At 38.1% G+C, this 22,312-nt stretch overlaps 1 protein-coding gene across 2 annotated transcripts in view; it reads right to left on the reverse strand.

The window, feature by feature from the left end:
• Window positions 1–22,312, reverse strand: part of Eif5b (eukaryotic translation initiation factor 5B) — a 53,598-nt gene that overhangs the window by 11,144 nt on the left and 20,142 nt on the right. Inside the window, exons 5-14 of one of the 2 annotated variants that reach the window (XM_076557442.1) lie at window positions 21,277–21,500; window positions 20,740–20,890; window positions 10,425–10,523; window positions 9,635–9,724; window positions 8,714–8,788; window positions 5,471–5,757; window positions 4,959–5,066; window positions 4,283–4,393; window positions 2,874–2,941; window positions 1,678–1,819 (exon numbers count right to left, since the gene is read on the reverse strand). In XM_076557442.1, the coding sequence (XP_076413557.1) occupies window positions 1,678–1,819; window positions 2,874–2,941; window positions 4,283–4,393; window positions 4,959–5,066; window positions 5,471–5,757; window positions 8,714–8,788; window positions 9,635–9,724; window positions 10,425–10,523; window positions 20,740–20,890; window positions 21,277–21,500 (1,355 nt within the window). Of the gene's footprint in view, window positions 1–1,677; window positions 1,820–2,873; window positions 2,942–4,282; window positions 4,394–4,958; window positions 5,067–5,470; window positions 5,761–8,713; window positions 8,789–9,634; window positions 9,725–10,424; window positions 10,524–20,739; window positions 20,891–21,276; window positions 21,501–22,312 lie in introns of both variants that reach the window. The other variant, XM_076557441.1, reaches the window with a different exon arrangement.

Consider the following 22,312-nt stretch of genomic DNA (forward strand, 5'->3'; position numbering starts at 1 on the left):
AATCCCAGCACTTAGGAGGCAGAATCAGGCGGGGATCTCTGTGAGTTCGAGGTCAGCCTGGTCTATAGAGTGAGTTCCAGGAAAGGCGCAAAACTACACAGAGAAACCCTGTCTCGAAAAACCAAAAGACATGCATACAGAGGAACAAAAAGAGATAGAAGCAGAAAGGAACCAAAGAAGGAAAAACTTTTTTTTTTTTTTTGGTTTTTCGAGACAGGGTTTCTCTGTGTAGCTTTGCACCTTTCCTAGAGCTCACTTGGTAGCCCAGGCTGGCCTCGAACTCACAGAGATCCTCCTGGCTCTGCCTCCCGAGTGCTGGGATTAAAGGCGTGAGCCACCAACGCCAGGCAAAACTTTTTTTATACTTGAATGTGACTTAGAGTTTGCCTTTCTTCTTGCATGATTATAAGTTTGATCATGAGGCATGTGACCATTTGTATCTTGGTGTTGGTTTCTCTGGGCAATTTTCTAGATACTTTAAGGAGACAAATGTAAAAGCCCAGCGGGAACATCAAAGACCCTCTGCAATAGTTTACCAAACAGTCACAAGTGTCAGTAGGAATAAAGAAGAAAGGAGGAGTAACATACACTCAGCTGAGCAGCCAGCCCAGATATTCAAGTGAAACATTACACATCAAGGCTGATCACAGACGCCCACTGAAACAGACAGTAACAATGACTCCTACAGTGCATGTCCTCTGATCACAGAGCAATTCCACAGTATCTGGAGAAATTCCTGTACACTCACATCTTAAATGACATTCTTCTGAATAATGAATAGATCAAGGACAAAAACAGAAATAAAGTATTTTTCTTCCCCAACTGAAAATAAAAACAATGTCTAAGCAATGCTTAAAGTGGAAGCTAGGCATTCCTTAAAGTGGAAGTAGAGGCAGGAGGATCAAAGGCAGTTCAAGATCATGAGGGGTACAAGGCTACACAGAGGAACAACAAAACAAAACAAAAAAAAATGTTAAATCTAGAATCTGTATGAGAAAAATATAGCATTTCTATGAGTCTGGCTTACTAACATGATAATATCTAGCTCTATCCACTTTTCTGAAAATGACATCTTTTCATTCTTTTTTTTAAATTATTTTTTATTTTTTTATTTTTTCATTCTTAACATTGATTGGTAGATTGGCTGTCCTGGAGGTTGACTGAACTCAGCCTTGTGTATGTTATGCAAACATTCCACCATTGAGCTACAACCCCAGTTCATTCTTCCTTATTCTTACTGATTATTTTGAATATTTAAATATTCAAATTACTGAATATTTTGAACATTTTTTTACATTTGGCATATTTTCTTTATCCACTTGTCCACTGATGGGTATGTAGGCTGAGTCCCTAATTTGACTACAAATAATTCTGTGATAAAAACATGAGTGGGCAAATATACAACATAAAATATTTTTAAAAATCACAAAAAAATCAAGGTGCATTCGTCTTAATCAGAACATGGGGTAAAGATGGCTCACTGGTTAAAAGCTCACACAATCTGGCAAGAGGAGCTAAGTTCAGTTCCCAGCACCTGTAACTCCAGCTCCACAGGAGCTGTCTCTTCTGGACCCTTGGAAACCAGCATTCACATATGTACAAAGGCACACAAGGACACACACTTTAAACAAAAATAAAATAAGTCTTAGAAAACATTATTTTCAAATGAGGACTTACCTTATTAAGTGCAACAATGAAGGGACATTTTTTAGATTTGAGAAGGTTGATAGATTCAATTGTCTGCGGCTCTAAACCATGCATAATGTCAACAACTAAAATGGCAATGTCACAAAGAGAGCTTCCTCTGTTTCTCAGGTTACTGTCAGGGAAGAAAAAGCCAGGTGAGTGGAAATCTTCTCAGTATTTCTCATAAATTTCAATGTTTCCTTTCTTTGTAAAGCCTGAACAAACAGGAGAAACAAGCAGTCTCTGGGTCTGCAGGGATGGTGACCATCTCACAGATACCAAATTCACAATGATCTGGTCTCATAAAATGGCATCATATTTGCAATATAAACCATACAATCCTCTCATATACACACAGTGTCACCTCTAGGTTACATACACAGAACAGCCATCTCTGATGAAAAAAATCCAAACCCCAAAACCTTCTAAGAACAGGTATTATGCTTACTGTAAAGTTTCAAATTAGGGGCATTTTGAATTTCAGACTTTTCAGAATGTTTAACTGGAAAGTGCCTGGAAATGTGAACCATGTCCACTGCCAGGCTCATCAGAGAAGGAGACTCAACTGGAACACCAGCACAGTTTGAGTGCTCTGTGAACAGTGAATAGCACACTGTTGAGGGGTGACAAGAAGAATAGAGTCTGGATGTAGCTGGTATGAACGCAATCTTCCTCAGCTATTCTGGAAGCTCAATTGCTTATCCTGGAGATGTGGAGCACACACAAGAGGCAGATCAGCCATGAATGCTTTAAGGAGGAGTTCCATCTTCTCTTAACTTAGCAAACACACATCTGGCAGACACAAAAACTGAGTCTACCGGGATAAGTTAATGTCCAAAGTTACTCTAAGTTGTGTATGTGTGTGCATGCGTGCGTGCAAGCAACAATGTAGTGAAGTAAAAACAATATTCCTTTTGTAATGGGTCTGGAGGAATTCATGAAGAACTGCTCTGCCTTCCACAGTAGGGATGTTCTTTCCAACTGTAAGAGACTTTCTTCTATAAAAACCAAGAAAGCAAAACAAAAACAACAACAACAAAAAACAAAATACATGAAACATTAAAAACCAAAGATGATCAAAAGATTATGACACTACAGATCTGGAAGAACTATTCAAAGTCACTAACTAAATCCTAATGATTAGGCTGAGGTAAGTAGTTTCCTTGATGACAATAGACTGGTCTTACCTGAAGGACTCATGTCCAGGAGTATCAATAATCAGCATTCCTGGGATGCGGACACTCTCTCTGTCAAACTGAAAATAGTAGAGAAAGATGCAGAGAGTTTAAGGCCAGTGAACCAACGAAAGCTTCATTACAAACAATTTACCCAAACCTTGAAAACATCATTATTTCCTTTGTCCAAATGAATGACCGTAAAACAGTCAAACAGCACAATGGTTAATATTCTCTTTAATATCAAAATAAGTTTTGTAGGGGCTGGAGATGTACTTGCTATCTTACAGAAGATCCAAGTTTGATTCCTAGCAGCCACATCAAGCAACTCAAAACCATCTGTCAACACCAGCTCCAGAGGATCCAATACCTACTCTTAGCCTCCTACGGGGCACTCACACAAATACAGATACACATACATAAAAAAATTGATTAACTTAACAATTAATACAAATGCAGAGTGGAACAGTCATCGAAATCATCTATTAAAAACTGACTTAGGAAAAAAAAATAACAACTGACTTAGTATCTACAGAATGATCTGGGGGGCTGTATGTTTCAGTGCTAAGAGACATCTGCAGCGCAGGCCTGATGAACTACTGAGTCTGATCACCAGATCTCAGGAGAGTCAACTCCTAAAAGTTGGCATGTGCTCACCTGCACACAGACACACAATAAATAAAAACACAAAAATATATCTGGTCTAATTTTAAGCAAATCTAAAGTACCCAAGTGATATAAGAAAAAAAGTGTATTTTAATAATATTCACCAGGTGGCAGTGGTGCACACCTTTAATCCCAGCACTCGGAAGGCAGAGCCATGTGAACTCTGTGAGTTCGAGGACAGCCTGGTCTACAGATCGAGATCCAGGAGAGGCACCAAAACTACACAGAGAAACCCTGTCTTGAAAAACAAAAAATAAAACAAAAAAAAAGATAATCTACCTCAGCAGCTCCTTCTTAGTACCCAAACCTGAGATGAGCTTTTAAATATGAAAATCCTGGGTAACGGTAGTAAAATAAGGAAGGAAGTAACTTCAGAACAATGAAAGCCTTGAGAAAGGGGAAAATGGCATGGTATCTAGAGCAAAACAAATAAAGATGTTAATTCCGAGTGGAGACAGAAGGGTCTGAACATCCTCCTGACTAGCCTTTGGGAATCTACCCAAAGCTATGAATGCCATCAGAAAGGAACTGAGGCTTTAAAGGAGAAGAGTCTCATACCTGGTATGTCCACCACCATATCTGAAGAGCACATTGACTACAACTTTGTTTTAGGACCATAAAAACTTCCTAATAGTGCTACCATGTTGGTTCCTCTGAGTTTGTTCCTGAGCCATGCTCACTAATAACCAGTTTCAAAATAAATTTGAGGTGAGAACTGTTTATGTCAACAAAACAAGTAACATAATAAAACTTACATTTTTAATCATCTTAGTTTGTTCATTAATAGCTTCAAGAGGAACATTTGTGGCACCAATCTGCTGTGTAATACCACCTGCTTCACCATCTTGGACATGCGTGTGACGGAGCTATGAGAAGAAAGCAAACTGAGATTGGTCATTTGGCATGGAAGAAGATAAAAGCACAATCACTAAGACATCGACAACTCATTTTTTGTACACAGAGTGCCTGCATTACAGTGACCCCAGACTAAAGCCCTGAGAAGAGACTCTTGTGCTCCTCCATCCAACTATCAAGCTGTCCCCTTTATTCATTTACAAACTTACTGTGCACACTGGCCCTGCTAGGAAAAGGACAAAAGGCTTCATCCCACACTATACCTATCAAAAGAAGAGGCCAGGGACAAGGAAGTCCTCAAGGATAGAAAAGGTGGGAATTATAGCATCATACAAAACCCCTGGGACATTTTGCAAATGTTTCAAAAGCAGACCCCACTTTTTGCCCCATAATCCCATTTGGATAACTTGTAAATAGATCTATAATACATTTTCTTTTACCAATTTCTATTTCCTAATTTCTTTGAAATACAAGAAAATGGAGGCAGATTTACAGACCTGCCATGCTGTGTGATATGAAAGCTTTTCAAAAGTACTATTTATTTCTGAAATAATATTGACACACACATTTTCTTACCTTGTCTAGAATTTTTGTTTTCCCTGTGTCTACATGTCCAAGCACACAGATGATAGGGGCTCTTAACTTTTCTGTATTTACATTTTTACTATGTTCAAGTCGTCGTTTCTAGAAGTGGGGTTAAAAAAAACAAAAACAGAATTACAAATTAAGTACTGCTTCAAGTCTTCTTTATGCTCCACCTTGACTTATGTTTAAAAAGGGGGGGAAGGGCCTGAAGGGGCAGTTCCTGGTTTAGACCAGTGTCAAAACATATCATGGTCCAACATTACAAAATTTGGAGAGATACTGGTCATAATAATTTTTTGACAGGGTTTCTCTGTAACCCAAGGTGTCCTGGAACTCACTCTGCAGACCAGGCTGGCCTCCTCATAGATCCACCTGCCTCTGTCTCCTGAGTGCTGAGATCAAAGGTGTGTGTAGCCACCACCTGGCAATACTACTTTCTTAGAAGCACTGACTCAGACCTTTAGGTCCGAGGAAGACAGGGAAGACAATAGGAACACAAATACCTCAATTCTCCGCTTTGCTTTGTCATAAGCCCGCTCTTCTTTAGTTCGGTCGTCATCGTCAGAGTCATACTCAGAATCTGAGCTAACGTCTTTGCTTGGCTTTTTATCTAATGTCTTCCCTGAGTCTTTCTCATCTGACATCTTCTCATCTTCCTCATCACCTTCACTGCCTTCACTTTCTCCTTCCTCTTCCTCATCTTCACTCTCTTCTTCCTCTTCCTCTTCCTCTTCGTCTTCCTCCTCCTCCTCTTCAGGTTTTTCTTGTACTTCTATGTGAATCGTATTTCCTTCTTTGAGGAAAATAAATTGATTTTAAAATAAATGAAAGCTAACATCATAGATTTATATCAAAAGAACAGAGACTACAAAGTAAGGTAAATTGTTAAAATATACTAATTACAGCAGTTGCCTTAACTTCCTACGTCACAAATGCCAAACATTTATCTGTTCCTGTGAAGACTCCCACCAGGCATAAGACTCGAGGTGACATCACTACGCCAGGATTCCTGGCAGGACAATATGGACAACTGAGGATAATGCTGAGCACTGCTTTCCCCTTGGGGTGCTTCTTTGATGATTCTGGAAGCAGCATTTAAATCTGAAGCTGCCTCAGTGCTAACAGCCAGCATTAGGAGTCCAAGCCTACAAAGACTAGAGCAGGGAGGGAGAGGAAGGTATGAGTGAGCAGTCACTGCGTTATAATACTGTTACTGTGTCAGAAAAATCCTGTAGCATGTTCCCTAGAAGTAATAGTAGGTGAGAAACAAACAGACTGTATCATCATCTAAAATGAAATGAGTCCATGCATTTGTTATTAAAAATGCTGGTGTGCAGACTGACAACCTTTAATTTAAAAAAAATCCCCAAATCTGAAATTCTCCAAAAATAATGATGCCATGTTTCCTCCTCTTTTGACACAGGGTCTCAAGTATCTATAGCTCAAGACAAACCAGAGATACTGAGACACTGTGTCAAATAAGAAAAAAAGATATAAAATTAAAATTGAAGCCAAAAGAAAAATGAAGCAAAAAATGTTAAAATTTTCTATGTCCAGAGAAATAATTACTATATGAAAAAGGAGGAAGAACAAACAATGGAGGTGAAAAAAACATAATTTGAAAGAAAAAAAAAGCAATGGTATACACAAATTGAGAGATGGATAAATGCTCAAGTACTCCGAAGTTGTCTGGAAAGGTGGTGGCACTAAGCACTGTTAGTTGAAATGTGCAAGTTAAAAATCTCTAATAGCATCCTTTTAAAAATTAAGCTAGTCAGGATGGCACATTCCTATAATCTCAGCCAGCATTCAGAGGTTGAGGCAGGAAGATCACACATTTGAGGACAGACTAGGAACTTAGAGAGATCCAGTCTTAAAAAAATAAAATGAAAATCCTATCACTTAAGTAGAGGCAGAAAGACCTTGGCTCACAGCAAGTTCTAGGACATCTGTGCTGGATAATGAGAGCCTATCTCAGAAACTGTGTAAAACAGAAATAAGAAAACCAAGGGGGTTAGGGAATGGAACTAATAAGAATAACAAAATCCAACAAACCAAAGATGGTTATAAAAGGGAAAAACGGAAAAAGATCACAATAGACTTAGGAGCTTAAAAGAGAATGTACTTCATTAATTACATCGGGTGTTAATGCACTGCTGCGAGTACTCCAGGTGAACTGACTGACAAACTGTGCTTGCTAGGGTAAGAGTGCACGGTAGAGTCCCCTCTACCATGGTGCTATTAAGAAGTAGGGGTGCACGTCTTTAGTCCCAGCACTCTGGAAGGCAGAGGCAGGAGGATCTCTGTGAGTTCAAGGTCAGTCTGGTCTACAAAGCAAGTTCCAAGACAGCCAGAGCTATTATGGAAACCCTGTCTCAAAAAACAAACCAAAGATATAGGGCCTCAGGGAAGCTAAGTCATGAGTGCTTTGTACTCCTGAGGTGATTAATGCTTCAAGGAGTTTTTGCAAAGAGTTTACTCAACTCTCTGTTCAATCCTTCCACCAAGTGAGAATACTGCTCGTTCCTCCCTCTGAAGGGGTCAGCAATAAAGTGTCTCCCTGGAACAGAGAGGAGTCCTCCTCACCTGCCACCCACCAGTGTCAGTAGCTTGATCTTGGATTCCAAGTCTAGGAAACACATCTCTATTTTTGATAAGTCATACAATCGATGCTTTATTATGTCAGCAATAATATACTGAGGCAAAGCCATTTACAGGTATAAGGAGAGTACTACAGACAGAAAACATTCATGTAAGTCAAGGGTAGTTTAGAAGAATATGAGATACTTAATATGATAACAGCCACTACTTGAAAAGCAGAACTATGATAGAAGGGCCAATTCATCAGAAAGATCTAAGACTGTATTCACCTGATATCATAGAATCAAAATATGTAAAGCAAAAATTAACATAACTCTGAAAACAGACAATCTATAATCAAGTAAGAGAATGTGTATACCTATGTGTGCTCACATGTAAACACACAAACTCTCAGAATAATAAAGTCTTGAACAAAATAATCACCACACTTGGTCTCAATACAAAACCCAAGACAGCTTCTACAAACTAGTTTCTAATCACATTTGAAAACAAAATATCTGAGCATACACTGGCTTGTAAGGCAAAAGCCACCATACTTCTTGAGAGAGAACCAAAGAATCACTGAGAAAACTCAGTGGTAGAACTCCTGCCTAGTGAATACAAAGCCCTGGGTTCAATGCCACACAAACACACAGACATAGACACACACAGAATCATAGGTATTCCCTGGTCACCAAATTCTGTAGGCTAAAAAACACACTAAATAAATTAAAACTGCAAACTAAAAAATATTAACATCAAAAACTTACAAATTTGGTGAAACCCTTGGTTTACTAAAAATGTTAGATTAAAAAAGAGGAGGGCTCTCAAAAATCAAAGAGCCAAACATTCTCAAGAATATAGGAAAGAAACTGTAAGAAATTAAATTCAAAGTAAGGTGTTTTAGTCATAAAATTCAAGTGTAATGACCAAAAGGTGAACACTGACATTTTAGTCACAGTGAGCGGAACTGCGCCAATCTTTGCCTTATGCTGTTAGGCTTTGTGTAGGTGAGCTTTAGGAAGGCTACTCACCCCACACTGTCTAGATCAATGTATGCTAGGCAGCTATCACCTTAAAGATGACCTTCTGAAAACACATTCCTTTGGATTCAGAAACACACATGATATATGATCAGTGGATTTATCAATATTACTCACGGTTACCTTGCTCTCTCTCTTCATCACTGGCCATAGCTTCCCAGTCATCTAACCCAGCATCCTCAGTTTCTTCTTCTTCCTCTGTAAGTACAAGTTGCTATTTATGACAAGAAAGCACTGGAGGGTAAGAGGCTGCTTTCAAAAGTGCTGAATTATGTTTGGACAGAGAAAAAAAACTTGCTTCAATTATGAAAAAATGTTTATGTAGCTGTTTTCTTTGGAATTTTCTTTTCACTATACCTAGCATGCCATAAATTAAGTATAAACCAGATTTTATATTCAAATAAACTAAATTAGAAACCTAAGCAACAAAATGTTTAGATTTTAAAATGATGTATGAATGAACTCAGTTCTTTTAAAACTTTCAACTCATGCATTAGACACAGGATTTTTATTTTGCTCTTATCAGACTTATCTTTTAGAACAACATTTAACTAAAAAAGAAAAAAGTAAAAAATTTTTGCCAATGCTTGCAAGGTATATGTATAAACACACACACACAAATTAATAAGCTGAACATATATGGATTAGTAAATAGGAGCTAACCTCTAAGGTTTCAAAATATATGTTTTATGGTTCTTACAGTGTTGTAACTAAAGATGTTCCTAATTTGCTTTCATACCATAAGGTAAAAACTTCAGGCTTAGAAATTTTTGACCCATTTAAAAAAAAAGGGGGGGGGAGCATTCCAAAACCCTTCAGTGTCTCCAACAGACATTTTAATGACACTACTAAAGAGAAACAAAGCTGATTCAAGTATCGCTGGGATATTTTCTCAAAGTGGACATGAAGAGAGATGGGCTAAAGAAATAATGAAGAAAACCATCTAAGCTAGTAATTTATTTGGTTCCAAACCACTTAATGATGGTAGCTTACTGAGTCATGAACACTATGTAATGGGAATTAATGAAAACTAATGTTACTGGCCTGGTTCAACAGAAGGGGGTGTCTCTTCTTTTTCTGGTATTCCTTGCTCCACAACTTCCACAGCAGCACTTACTTCCAAGGTTTCAGATACTAAAAGGGAGCAGAAAGTGTATTAGTCACATTTTGCAGTCTGCTATTTCTCTTCAAATATCCTATTCAGGACAGTATAAGAATTCTTGATGTAAGAACACGCGTCTTTCTAAGTCTGGGAAACATTTGATACCACTTACAAAGGAAATCACTGTTTCTGCCCAAGTAGAATATAAAATCACAGGGCAAGAAGAAAAATAATTTATATTTTTGTTTTTCAGATGTAACATTATTCACATAAGATGCAGATATTTCAATCTCAAGTATTTTTTGAAGGTTTATCTTACGTGTGTGAATATATGTGCACACCTGTGTGTAGGCCAGAAGAAGCATTGGGTCCCTGAGAGCTGGAGTTCTCATTGGTGGGAGGCCCACCTTGTTACCTAGGCCTCCTGGTTGAGCAGCAAGCAGTCTCAGCTCCTGAGCACTCTTCTCTAACAACCCAAGTACTCTCTCTTCTGCCTCTCATTTGAATCAAGTGAGAATGATTAAAATGGTAAGAAACAATGGGTAGAAAAATGCAGTGCTGGGGACTGGGGATGGAGCCAAATAATAGAACCGCTTTGGCTCAGAAAGACCCTGGACTCGGTCCTCAACATCTCACACACATGCATGCTTGTGGAAAGGCACTTTCTGTTGAAAGCTGTGAGAAAAAGACAGGTGTAACCTTTCTAAACCAAAGGCTACTTCATAAACAAACCTTCTTTATTTTCTGGCTGTTGTGGTATTTTCTTCTTCTTTTTATCTTCGTAAATGGGCCTTTTCTTTGGCAACGAGTCTTTCGATGGCACTTCAACACCTAAGAGGGTAAATGAGGAAAATTTAAGGCTTATACCGTTATACAGTTTACTTGATACTGGAGGTAAAGTATTTAAAATATGAGGCATGGTAGCCCACTTGCAATCCCAGCACCTGGGAGGGTAAAGGCAGGAGGGCCATCATCCTAGTAGGTTCAAGGTCAATGTGGGCTACATGTGAGACCCTGTTTCATCTCAACACTTCTAAAAAAGGAAAATACTTTAAAAGACAGCATTTTAAGCCAGGCAGTAGTGGCACACATCTTTAATCCCAGCGCTTGTGAGGCAGAGTCAGGCCAGTCTCCATGAGTTCGAGGCCAGCCTGGTCTACAGAGTGAGTTCCAGGACAACACAAAGAAAAACCTTGTCTCAAGAAACCAAAAGAAGGACATTTTATCCAATTCAAAGACACGCACCCTAAAATTGAAGGTCATTCAGAAAGAAACCTATGGCTTCTGCACAGGGTATCTGTACATTCACATTCAAACACACTGAAGAGCTAACAAGTGCACAGATCTTGCAAACACCGCTGCCATGAAGAAGCAGAGCAACTCTGTTACCATGTACTGTCTCAAGTAGCCAAGCCCCCTTAGTCTGAGCTGACTCATCTGTTCTCTAACCATACTGTTCAGCTTTTCCTAAAATGTCCACAAATGACATCTTCCCTCAGGCTTTTGTCATCGTGATGGATATGTAAATCATCAGTACTTTTATTTTGGACAGAGTCACATTGTGTAGCTCTGGCTAGCTTGGAACTCACTATGTAGACCAGGCTATCCTTCAATTCACAAGTATCTGACCACCTCTGCCTCCAGAGTGTTGGGGTTAAAAGTGAGCCCACCATGCCTGGCCCAGTACTTCATCTTTTAATTTCTGAGCTTTTGTATTACACCAGTTCATTAATCCACTTAACAGCTGAAGGGCTTCTGATCATTTTTAGTTTAGATTAGTTATGAGGAAAGCAGATGTGATTATCTTCACACAGGCTTCTTCATGAGTATTTCTCTTGAATGAGATAGAAGTTAAATATGTGCTTAATTTTGTTCAAAGCTGCCAGTTCTTTCAAGTGGACTAAGATTGAAAATTCTTTTCATGTTTACGGTTATTGGGTAAAGTGGTCATTCAAATCTTTTGTGAGCTTATAAATGGAGTTCCTGGTTTTTCAAAAGTGCTGAATGATAAAGTTTTATATACCTTCAATAGTCTTTACAAAATATTCAATAGGAAGGTGTTTGTGAATTTTCCTTCCTTTTATAGGTTACTTTTGTATTACATTTGTGTGTCTGTAGGCATCCACAATGCTACAGGACACTTGTGGAAGTTGGTTCTCTCCTTCTCCCATGTGGCTTTCAGGAGCTGGACTCAGGTTTGGTGACGGCTCAATGAGCCGTCTTCCGGGCCCCTGAAATACACCTTCAAAGTCATTATCTGAATATCTTTGCCTAAATATTTTCTCCAAAAGGTTTTGGCTTATAATATTTAGCACTAAGATCCATTTTGAATTAATATTTAGGTATTATCAATCTAAAGTGGGGATAAAGACAAGTTTCTGTATACAGACATTCAATTGTTTTAAGTATCATTTGTTATAAGAACTACATGTATTTCATCTCCTGAATTTCCCGATACCAGGGAAAATAACATCACTTTGTCATCTGCAGACACTATTCTGTTAATCTACTTGTCTGCCCATTTGCCAATATAACACTATACTGATTCTTGGGGCTTTAGAGTATTTTTTAAAGATTTATTTAGAGTTAATCTTGAAATCAAATATTTTGATTCTTCAAAATTACTCTCCTTTTTCAAAAGCATTTTTGGTAGGGCTGGAGAGATGCTCAGTGGTTATGAGCACTTGTTCTTGCAGAGAACTAGGCTCTGGTTCTAGCACCCACATGGTGGCACACAACCATCCATAACCCTAGTTCCAAAGGTCCCAATGCCCTCCTGTGGGCACCAGGCACAACACATGCCATATACATATATGCAGTTAACAACACACAATAAACAAACTTTTTTAAAAAATGTGTGTGTTTTGTTTTGTTTTTTTGAGGCAGGGTCTCACTGTGTAGCTCTGGGTGCCCTGGAACTCACACAGTAGAGCAGACTGGCTTTGAACTCAGAAATTCCCTGCTTCTGCCTCCCAAAGTGCTGGAATTGAAGGTGTCTGCCACTATACCTAGCTTAAATAAACCTAAAAAGTTTCAAAACAAGGTCTTTTGGGCTATTCTAACTCAATCTTATCATATCTGCGTTTTAGAAACAGGTAACAGAGCACCATAAAGTATCATTCTGTGACTTCAATTGAGATTCCACTGAATCAACAGACCAATTCTGCAAGCTTCACAGTTTTGAGTCTCATGGTATTAATTATATGTTTCACACAGTCCTTACTTTGATTTACTAATTGCTATTTTGTAGTTTTCAGATTTAGATACTATGAATAATAGGTTTATAATTCTTTCGCTTTCTTTTTAGATTGGTTCAGTAAATGTTCCTGCTCAAATTTGGTTTGGTTTTGTTAATTTTCAGCAGCTAATTGATGGCATGAAAATACAACTGACATTTACATACTGATCTGCCATTCACAGCCGTGCGAACCTCACCCTCGGTGCTACAGTTGTCTGGATGCAGGAGATGCACAGGATTTTTCTATGCTGATAATCATAACCTGCAGAGACAGTTTCATTGCTTCTTTCCAGTCTGCTGCCATTCAGTCATTTAGCCCACTTCCACAGGCCAGGACATGACAGCACAATACTGATGACCATGGCAAGCAAAGACTGTCCTGCCTTTTCCATTATGTTAGGGTTTCATTAATTTTGTGTGTGCACATACAGGCACACACCACAGTATATATATGCAATATAGGGCAATTTGTGGGAATCCATTTTTTTCCTTCCATCATGTGGGTGGATCTCAGGGATCAAACTCAGGTTGTTAGGCTTGGCAGAGCAAATTGTCTTTACCCACCAGGTCATCTTTTGAGGTCTCTCTCTTTTTTTTTTTGTTTTTCGAGACAGGGTTTCTCTGTTTAGCTTTGCGCCTTTCCTGGAACTCACTTGGTAGCCCAGGCTGGCCTCGAACTCTCAGAGATCCGCCTGCCTCTGCCGCCCGAGTGCTGGGATTAAAGGCGTGCGCCACCACCGCCCGGCCTTGAGGTCTCTTTTTTAACTCTTCACCACTAACATGAGAAGTGCCTTTTGGGGGGGGGTGGGGGGGGGCTGGGGGATAGCAGAAAGAGACTAATGTCTTAAAACGTCAAGTTAAGTTCACTGATACTGTTTGTAAATATTATATTAAATGATGACTCTGTCAAATGGTTTTTCTGAATTCACTGATATGTATCATGTAACTTTTATTTTTTAGATTGCTGATATGAAAAAATACAGTGATTCATTTTCAAATATTGAGTCAGCCTTGCATTCCCAGGATAATATCAAATTTATAATGAGAGATTATATAGATATATTAAGTAGATGCCTACATATACCCACATATTTATCTGGGGGGGGGGGAGAGATACTTTGCTAAACTTTTGTTGAAAGCTTTCTCATGTAAGTTTGTAAATGGTCAGTTATTGTAGCTCATACCTATATTCCCAATACTCAAGACGCCAAGACAAGAAGGATTGACAGGAGTTTCAGACCAATCTGGAGCTATATATAGTCTGTATATCCTCTCCTGAAATGACTTTTTCTCAGTATGTAAAAGTGTTCTCAAAAAACATATAAGCTATTTATGGAACATAGTATAAATAACTGGTCCAACGTACTCCTTAATCATTTTTTAAAGTCCCTGGGAGCTTGTTTTCCTTGTTGGAAAGTAACTTAGTAAAATTTAATAGATTGTACCTTTTTAAAGTTGTTCTACTGCATCTACATTTTTGGATAGACAGGCATGTAATTGTTCACAGTAGTACCTTCCATTTCACTACTGACATTGGTTTAAAATGTTTGTTGTTCTTAGTCAATGCAGCTAGTGGGTTATTTTATTGATCATTTCCAAGAACTAGCCCTTAAGTTACAAAATTCTTAAAGCTACTCTTCCCCCACCTCACCCTGTACCTTTTGTAAGATGTTCCTCATCTCCAGTAAGCATTCCTCTTTGAATAGGGTAAGGAGAAATGCACTGTTTAGTTTCCAAAACTTGTAGATTTCTCCCCATATATATTTATTTTGGGAGGATATTGGCTTGGTTTTTTGTTGTTGTTTTTTCCAGATAGGGTCCTGTAATTTAGTTCAGACAGACCTAGAACTTGTTATGGTAGCCCAGGCTGGACCCATATCGTTACATCTTAGGAGACTGTTTTACTGGTCCCTCTGCTAAAAAGATTACATTCTTTCTACAGTTTTCTATTCTAAGATTACTGAGAAGTTTCATACTAGTATAGCAAGCAGCTGGAGACTCATAGGTGTGAGGCCAGTCTTATGAGTAACCTGAGGCTGTTAAGACCAGGAAGTCCAAGAATGCAAAAGGCCTGAATATTTCACATCTGTGAAATGTGAAAGCACACATCTGCAGGAAGATAGTGGCCTTCTGCCTTTAAAAGCAGTCCTCCTCCTTTAACTGGGCCTCAGCTCCAAATCTGACCATGGGACTAGGAATGGGCTAATTACAACTCCATAGAGTTTATTTAGATGGCCTCTTGGTGTCTTCTAAATCCATAACACTAGTGTGGCTATCACTCAGCAAAGTAGAAGTGAATTTCCTCTAACTTTTCTATTATGAGGGATCCCTTACTCAGTAACTCTGGCCACTATTAAGCAAACAAATGTGAGTATTATTCTAATTTCATATACTGTTACGCAATAATGTGCTCAATTCAAAATGAAGAAAGTTTTAAAATTTTACAGCTCAAAGAAAATTCTAGGAAATTCTTTTCCTCTCATTCCCTAAAGGACCACAAAAACTTTCACCATTATGATATAGTCTATAAACTGGGGCTATCAATTACTGATGCAAAATACAGAATTAGGGCACAGCTGACAAAAGATGAAGCTAACTTGCCTCTAAAAATCTCACAGGGATGCCAGAAGAGAAAAGCAGGGCTTATTATCTACTCTTTCAAATACACCGTTAGGAATACAAAGTTTACCACCACTTGTCTCCTGACTGTACTTAAGATAAATAAACCAGCTGTTTTCCCCAATGCTCACACTGAAGGACTAAAGTGACAAGTTGACTATAACCAGAACAGCAGCATCCGGTCCTGCTGTGCATACCAGAGTAGTATGCTAATCACTCTGTCAGCAAAGATTGTGATCTTTGAAAGGCAGGATGAAACATGACACAAATAAAATGCTGCACTTTTAGAGAACTCACAAAGAAAATGAAAACATATTTTAACTGTGGAAGGCAGACCAAGGATCGATCCTCATGAAAGATGTTCATGTGCATCCCACAAGTGGAGACGATGAGATGGTAGAGGAGGAGGAGGAGAAGAAGGAGGAGGAGGAGAAGGAGGATATAGACAGTGAAGACAACTACTACAACATGATTTAAGGTTAAGTACTTTGACTTGTGTGAAACGTGGAAATTATCCCCAACTTCATCACATAATCTTTCTTGAGTCAAGAAGAGCCTTTCCCATAGAGGCTGCTGTCAGTGGGAGAGAAGGCTGAACAAGAAAAGTTAGAGTGAACACTGATGGCCTTGAAGATGGAGCAATCTCTCTAGCCATGGAATGTGGATGACCTCTACAAGCCAGAAAAGACCACAGATGGATTCTCACTTGACAGCTCTAATATATATGGTCCTGCCAACACCTCAGTCCAGTTCCAATTTTCAGTTACAGAACTGTAAGTTAGAAAATTTGTGTTGCTGCTAAGTAGTAATTTGTGGTAATTTTATCATAGAAATACTGAAAACTACTACTAAGTGACTGCAAGTTTCCATTATCTTTACAAAGAGTCATAATGACGCTCTGTGCCTCCTGGCCAGCTTCGTAACTGGTGAAAAGCAAATGCAAAGGTGACTATGTAAAAGGTCATACTCTTTTTTCTTTTTAAACTAAACATTCCACAGTCCACATTTCCTTGGTTTTCTGACAGGGTTAAGGAAGTTTTTCAATGATCCTTTATGTGTATTGGTAAATTGTTCTCCAAGAGCCGAGCGGTGGTGGCACAAGCCTTTAATCCTAGGACTGGAGGCACAGGAAGGCGGATCTGTGAGTTCGAGGCTAGCCTGGGCTACAGAGTGAATTCTAGGGCAGGTGCAAAGCTACACAGAGAAACTCTGTCTCAAAAATAGATAGATAGATAGATAGATAGATAGATAGATAGATAGATAGATAGATAGATAGATAGATAGATAAATAAATTGTTCTCCGAAATTTGTAGAAACTGACACTGCCAGAAACCCTGGGTGGATGTCCAAATCCCACAGGCTCTTCTAACAGTGTGAACTGCCAAGTAATTCTCACTGTTATCTTTATGTATTTTCTCTTTATCATGTTTCAAAATTATGTCTGTTTCCTGATTATGCCTCCTCCTCACTGAAATAACTTATCTACTGGGCTTTTGTTTTCTTGTCAATTTATATGAATATGAGTAACAATTTGCTGCATTATTTTTTTAAAAAGCAATGCAAGTAAGATTGAATAAAGTGACTTACAAAGTAAAAAATTCTAATTTCAAGTCATTAATCTATTTATGTGTGAGTTCATGGCTATCATTTTTATTATTTTAATGTTTTCTCCCAAATAAAGGAAGTAAAGAGATATTAAATTCAGACAGTAGAGCAAACCAGTCAAACCTAGTCTGGAGCATTACTAAGTATGAAGGAAATACACTCTTCTCAGCTTACAATTACTGGTACAGACCTACAAGTGAATGGTTTCATATGACAACCCCTCTTCTCTATTCCTATAACACACCCAAAAGACACTCAGAACCCCTTTCAGCTAACACAGACATTCAATCTGGCCAGAAGTTTTATGATACAGGCAGCAGCAGAAATTATATAGTATGGATTTTAAATAAAGTAAAAAACAAAACTAAGAATATTTTTAACTTTAAAATAAGAATATATGTATATACATGTAGGTACTGATAAAGGCTAGAATTGCAATGATCAGTGTTAAAACTATGGTAAGACAAACATATTAAGCCAAACAAAGAGGCTATATAAAGTATATAGTACAGCTTCCCTGACTAGCAGCCCATATCCACCAGGTAAAAAGCTTAAGCCGAATGCAGAGACTGCAGGCTGGATATCACCCCAGATTCAATCAACTGACTATTCTTCTAGACAGGGATTCTTAAAACACTACACTTGTGATCAACACCAGCACTTCTGTGCATTCAGATATTCTATTGAGCTAGCAAACCAAGACATCATACTCAAGTTCTCCAAGAGCTTTTTTCTGCAATAAACTTAGCAGCTGACTGAAAACTTGCAGCAATTTTCACAGGAATTATCAGAAAGCCCCTGTAGATAGCTAAGAACACATTCTGGATTTAATGAGCAAGGCAATGGATGCAGTAACTTATCTCTACTTAATGAGCTGCCTTTCAAAGATACAGTGAGAGAACACTAGAGGATCTTTTATTGAGATGGTTCACATGATTAGACTGCAGAGAGCCTTTCTTTTTTTTTTTTTTTTTTCGGTTTTTCGAGACAGGGTTTCTCTGTGTAGCTTTGCGCCTTTCCTGGAGCCCACTTGGTAGCCCAGGCTGGCCTCGAACTCACAGAGATCCACCTGGCTCTGCCTCCCGAGTGCTGGGATTAAAGGCGTGCGCCACCACCGCCCGGTCAGAGAGCCTTTCTTATAAAGCTAAGGAATTAAAACTTTCCAATTCTAGACAATGGGAAACCAGAAGTTGTCGGCACTAGGCAGCATTATAAAGACTGAGAAAAGAGACCAGGGTCAGAGATGCCTCTTAAGAAACCATCTTTTCCAAGCAGGTTCTAAAGACTGATACCAAATTAATTTAAAATCTTAACTTTCATCTAATTATTATCTCTAGCTACTCCATAAAACAGCATTTCTGAGCTTGGAAAACTTCTTCTCTTCCTGTTCCATTCCAAATATCTCTTAAAGGCTTTTAGCTTTCTAGATAGTCACCAGTCACATCTGATGTTTGGGTACTAACTATAAACAAATGTACCCTCTAACACCACTGGTTTTAAAGCTGTATCCCCAAATAAGAATAAATTTTCTGAAATCTAAGTACAAACATAATAAAGAATTCATCACAAAAAAAAAAAAAAACATTTAAATTTCAGCTCTGAATGTTGAGTAAACTGCTTAAGCTTAGTAAATCACTACTTCCTATGTATGATAGGACTCAAATGATATGATTTCTACATGGGAAAAGCAGTGTCAAAGATCATCACAGCATCAGTTACAAAGTACACAATAAGTGAGCTACTGATACAATTCTAACCAAGTCCTATGTGACGATAGCATAATAGCTTATGGAATATAAGGAAGAAATTAGGGAAGACCCAGAAATAAAGTCTTCTCAATGGAGTAAAGACACTATTTTAAATCTTACTGTTAAAAACACAATTATATGACCAATTTGTCATCTTTAAACACCATTAACTGGGACAGGAACCAAAGCTCTTTGGGTAATAGCTGATTCTAGATCTACAACAAAAAACACAGGTAAACCTGGAAGGAAGAAGTTAATTAACACTGTGGTAATGTGAAAAAAATCACTGGATAGAAGATGATACAATGAGTATCAAAGGCATTTTGACTTCAAGAAATAAAATCAATTATGTCCACTAAATTAATATATTCACAGAAACAAAAGACAAAATTAAACTCATGGGTCACCTTTGAAGGTTGTCAGACATTGATTGATTATTTTGAAACCTTAGGAGGCAAAGAAGTAAGCACTTATTGTGACATTCCTGCATAAAAGCTGTTTCAGGAAAAGTTCTTATTTACAGATCTTGGCTAACTCAATGTAGAATAAAAGGCAAAATTACATTATTACCCATGTTGTAATTCCTAAAGAATACTGAATAAAACATCACCACCCAGTGTACATCAGAACTATTATTGAGGGATTAGCTTTTGTTTTCTTTTGTTTTATAGTAAACAGGGCTACTTGTCAAACCTCACACTGCAACCAGTCAGAAAGCCCATCTCAGCACCGCTGAGGTAAAGAAGTACACAGCATCACTAATAACAGCCAAGCTGTGAGATCTAAGAAATTACAAAATACAAGAGCACAGTATTTTACCAACACTAGGAGAATGTAACTAGACAAAATTCAGAATGTGAAAAATTCTAGTAAACTCTTCAGTACTGTCAATAAATAAATGACACATCAAAATGGAGGTAGGTGGTATTACTGAGAGGCAAACCTATCGACCAAATACAATCTGTGGTTCACATCTGGATCCAGATTTAAACTATTTGTAAGACATTTGAAAGATAGGAGGAAAATAATGAAAACAAAAAGAAAACCAGAAATAAAAGTTATTTGGGGACAGACTAGATGGCTCAATTGGTAAAACGCCTACAGGGCAATCACGAGGATGTGAGTTCAGACCCCAGCACTTACACTAAAAAGCAAGCAAACAAAAACTCCAGGCACAGTATTGCACACCTTTGTGACCCCAGCACTGGGAGGTGATAGGCAGACAGACTCCTGGAGCTCACTGGCCACCTACTCTAGTAAACTGGTGTGCTCCAGGTTCAGACAAGGACCCTGTCTCAAAAACAAAATGTGGAGAAGCATTTGAGACAGTGTCGACCTCTGACCTCCATGACCACACATATGCATGCACCTACAAAAATCTTCTGAAAAAAATTTATTATTGTTAGTAATAATATATATTCTAATTATGCTAAGTAAAATACTTATTTGCTACATGTACAAATAATATGGGAGAAAAAATATAAAATAAATGTCTATGAGTCACTTTAAAGAACCCCAAGGGAAAAAAAGTGCTCAGAAGGATAAGGGGTATAAAACAAAAATGGAAAGGGCTGATAATCAGTGAAACGGGTTAAAAGGTCTCACTTTCATTTTTATTTGTTTCTTGGTGTGGGAGGGCCAAGTTCATGGAAATTTATGATCTGCAAACAAATTTCCATCATAGCACAGAAATCATTCTCCTAAACAACAGCACTATACACTTATGCCTTACATTTTTTCCTCACCTTTCCCACAGCTTCAATTCCACATCCCTGAACTAATGTTCCTGTATCAGGGATCTAACTGCATGAGAAAAGCTCTGAAGATCACTACTTACCCTGAGCCTGGAGGTGTTTAAGGGTCACTTCAGCTCTGGCTCTGGCTTCTCTCTGCGACTTAGTTAACAGTTTCCCTTCTTTTTTTAAGCGTTCTTTTCTTTCTTTTTCCTTTTGCTTTTTCCTTTCTCTTTTTTCTTGTTCTAATCGTTCCTGAGCAAGAATACATGGCATATAAAAATTATACTAGCTGAATGAACCATCAAATTTAAAATAAGCAATACAAACTTCAAAGCTCTTGAGATTCAGGCAATATATTATGTTGGGAGATTATAAATCAAGATGTTTAAATGTTATACGTTATTCTTAAATAACACCAGGGTATATTATTAGCTATACACACATACAATTTAGTCTGTACATGGGAGACAAAGGTAAGATTTTCTTATACCTCTTCCATCTTATTACTTATATCCGAGCAGTTAGTATAAATGAATGCCTGTTCCACTATACATGGTTAGATGTACACTAGAGAATATTTACAGGACGGGTCTCAAGGAAAACTCACTGTCAGTGTTTTCAACTCCATGAAAACATACCTCTTCTTTTCGTTTGGCTTCTAGCTCTTCAAGCCGCTTAATCCGCTCTTCCTCTTCTCTCTTCTGTCTCTCCTCCTCCTCTTTAAGCCTAGACAGAGCTTCTTGGATAGCTTTCACAGTGGACTTGCTAGGGCCTTTCTTCTTTTCTTTCTCTTTCTCTTTTGTATCTTTCTCTGTTTTCTTTTTCTTCTTATCTTTTTTCTTTTTGTCTCCTTCATTGTCATCTACCAAAACAAAGAAATAAAGGCAAGAACTCAATTTGCTTTCTCTATCAATGAGTAAACACTAGCCAGGGTTCAAGGACCACCGTGAGACAAAGCTTCTGAGGCCGGTGCACTGGAGTGACATGCAGCACGGTGTCCTGAGACTGGAGTGCCTCAATCCATCAGTACCAGTACAACAGACATCATAGCTGGCCACTGGGGCACCTGCAATGCTAGCATTGTTCTGAGACATCCAATGAACACAAGATGACACACAGACCCTGTCAGCAGCAAAAAGGCAACAAGACATTGCATTTCAGATATCTCTCAGTTTGGTAATCACAGCACATGACTGAAATTCTAAAAAAAAAAAAAAAAAAAAAAAATCAGCTTAGCTTACACCCATTTAGTTGCTATAACACTTCTGTTAAATGGGGATGATGAAAATGATAACTAGAATATGGGGATATTCAAACAAAATACAAAAATATAATTATACTTCAAAAACATTGAAGAGATGGCTCAGAAGTTAAGAGCACTGGCTTCAATTCCCAGCAACCATATGGTGGCTCACAACCACCAATAATGAGGTCTGGTGCCCTCTTCTGGCCTTCAGGAATACATGCAGGTGGAACACTGTACACATAATACATATTAAAAAAAAAAAAACACTAAAGAAAGTTGGTGATATTCCTGTGACAGTGTTTCTCCTCAAAATTCAGACAATAAAACTTTCAGTAGCTAAAAACTTAGGTCATTGGGTTTTTTTGACTAAAAGCTTTCTAATCTAAGAAAAAGCTATTCTTTTAAAAAAATCTAAACCACCTAATATT

The sequence above is a fragment of the Peromyscus maniculatus genome, chromosome 21, assembly GCF_049852395.1.
Source record: "Peromyscus maniculatus bairdii isolate BWxNUB_F1_BW_parent chromosome 21, HU_Pman_BW_mat_3.1, whole genome shotgun sequence".
Lineage (NCBI taxonomy): Eukaryota > Metazoa > Chordata > Mammalia > Rodentia > Cricetidae > Peromyscus > Peromyscus maniculatus.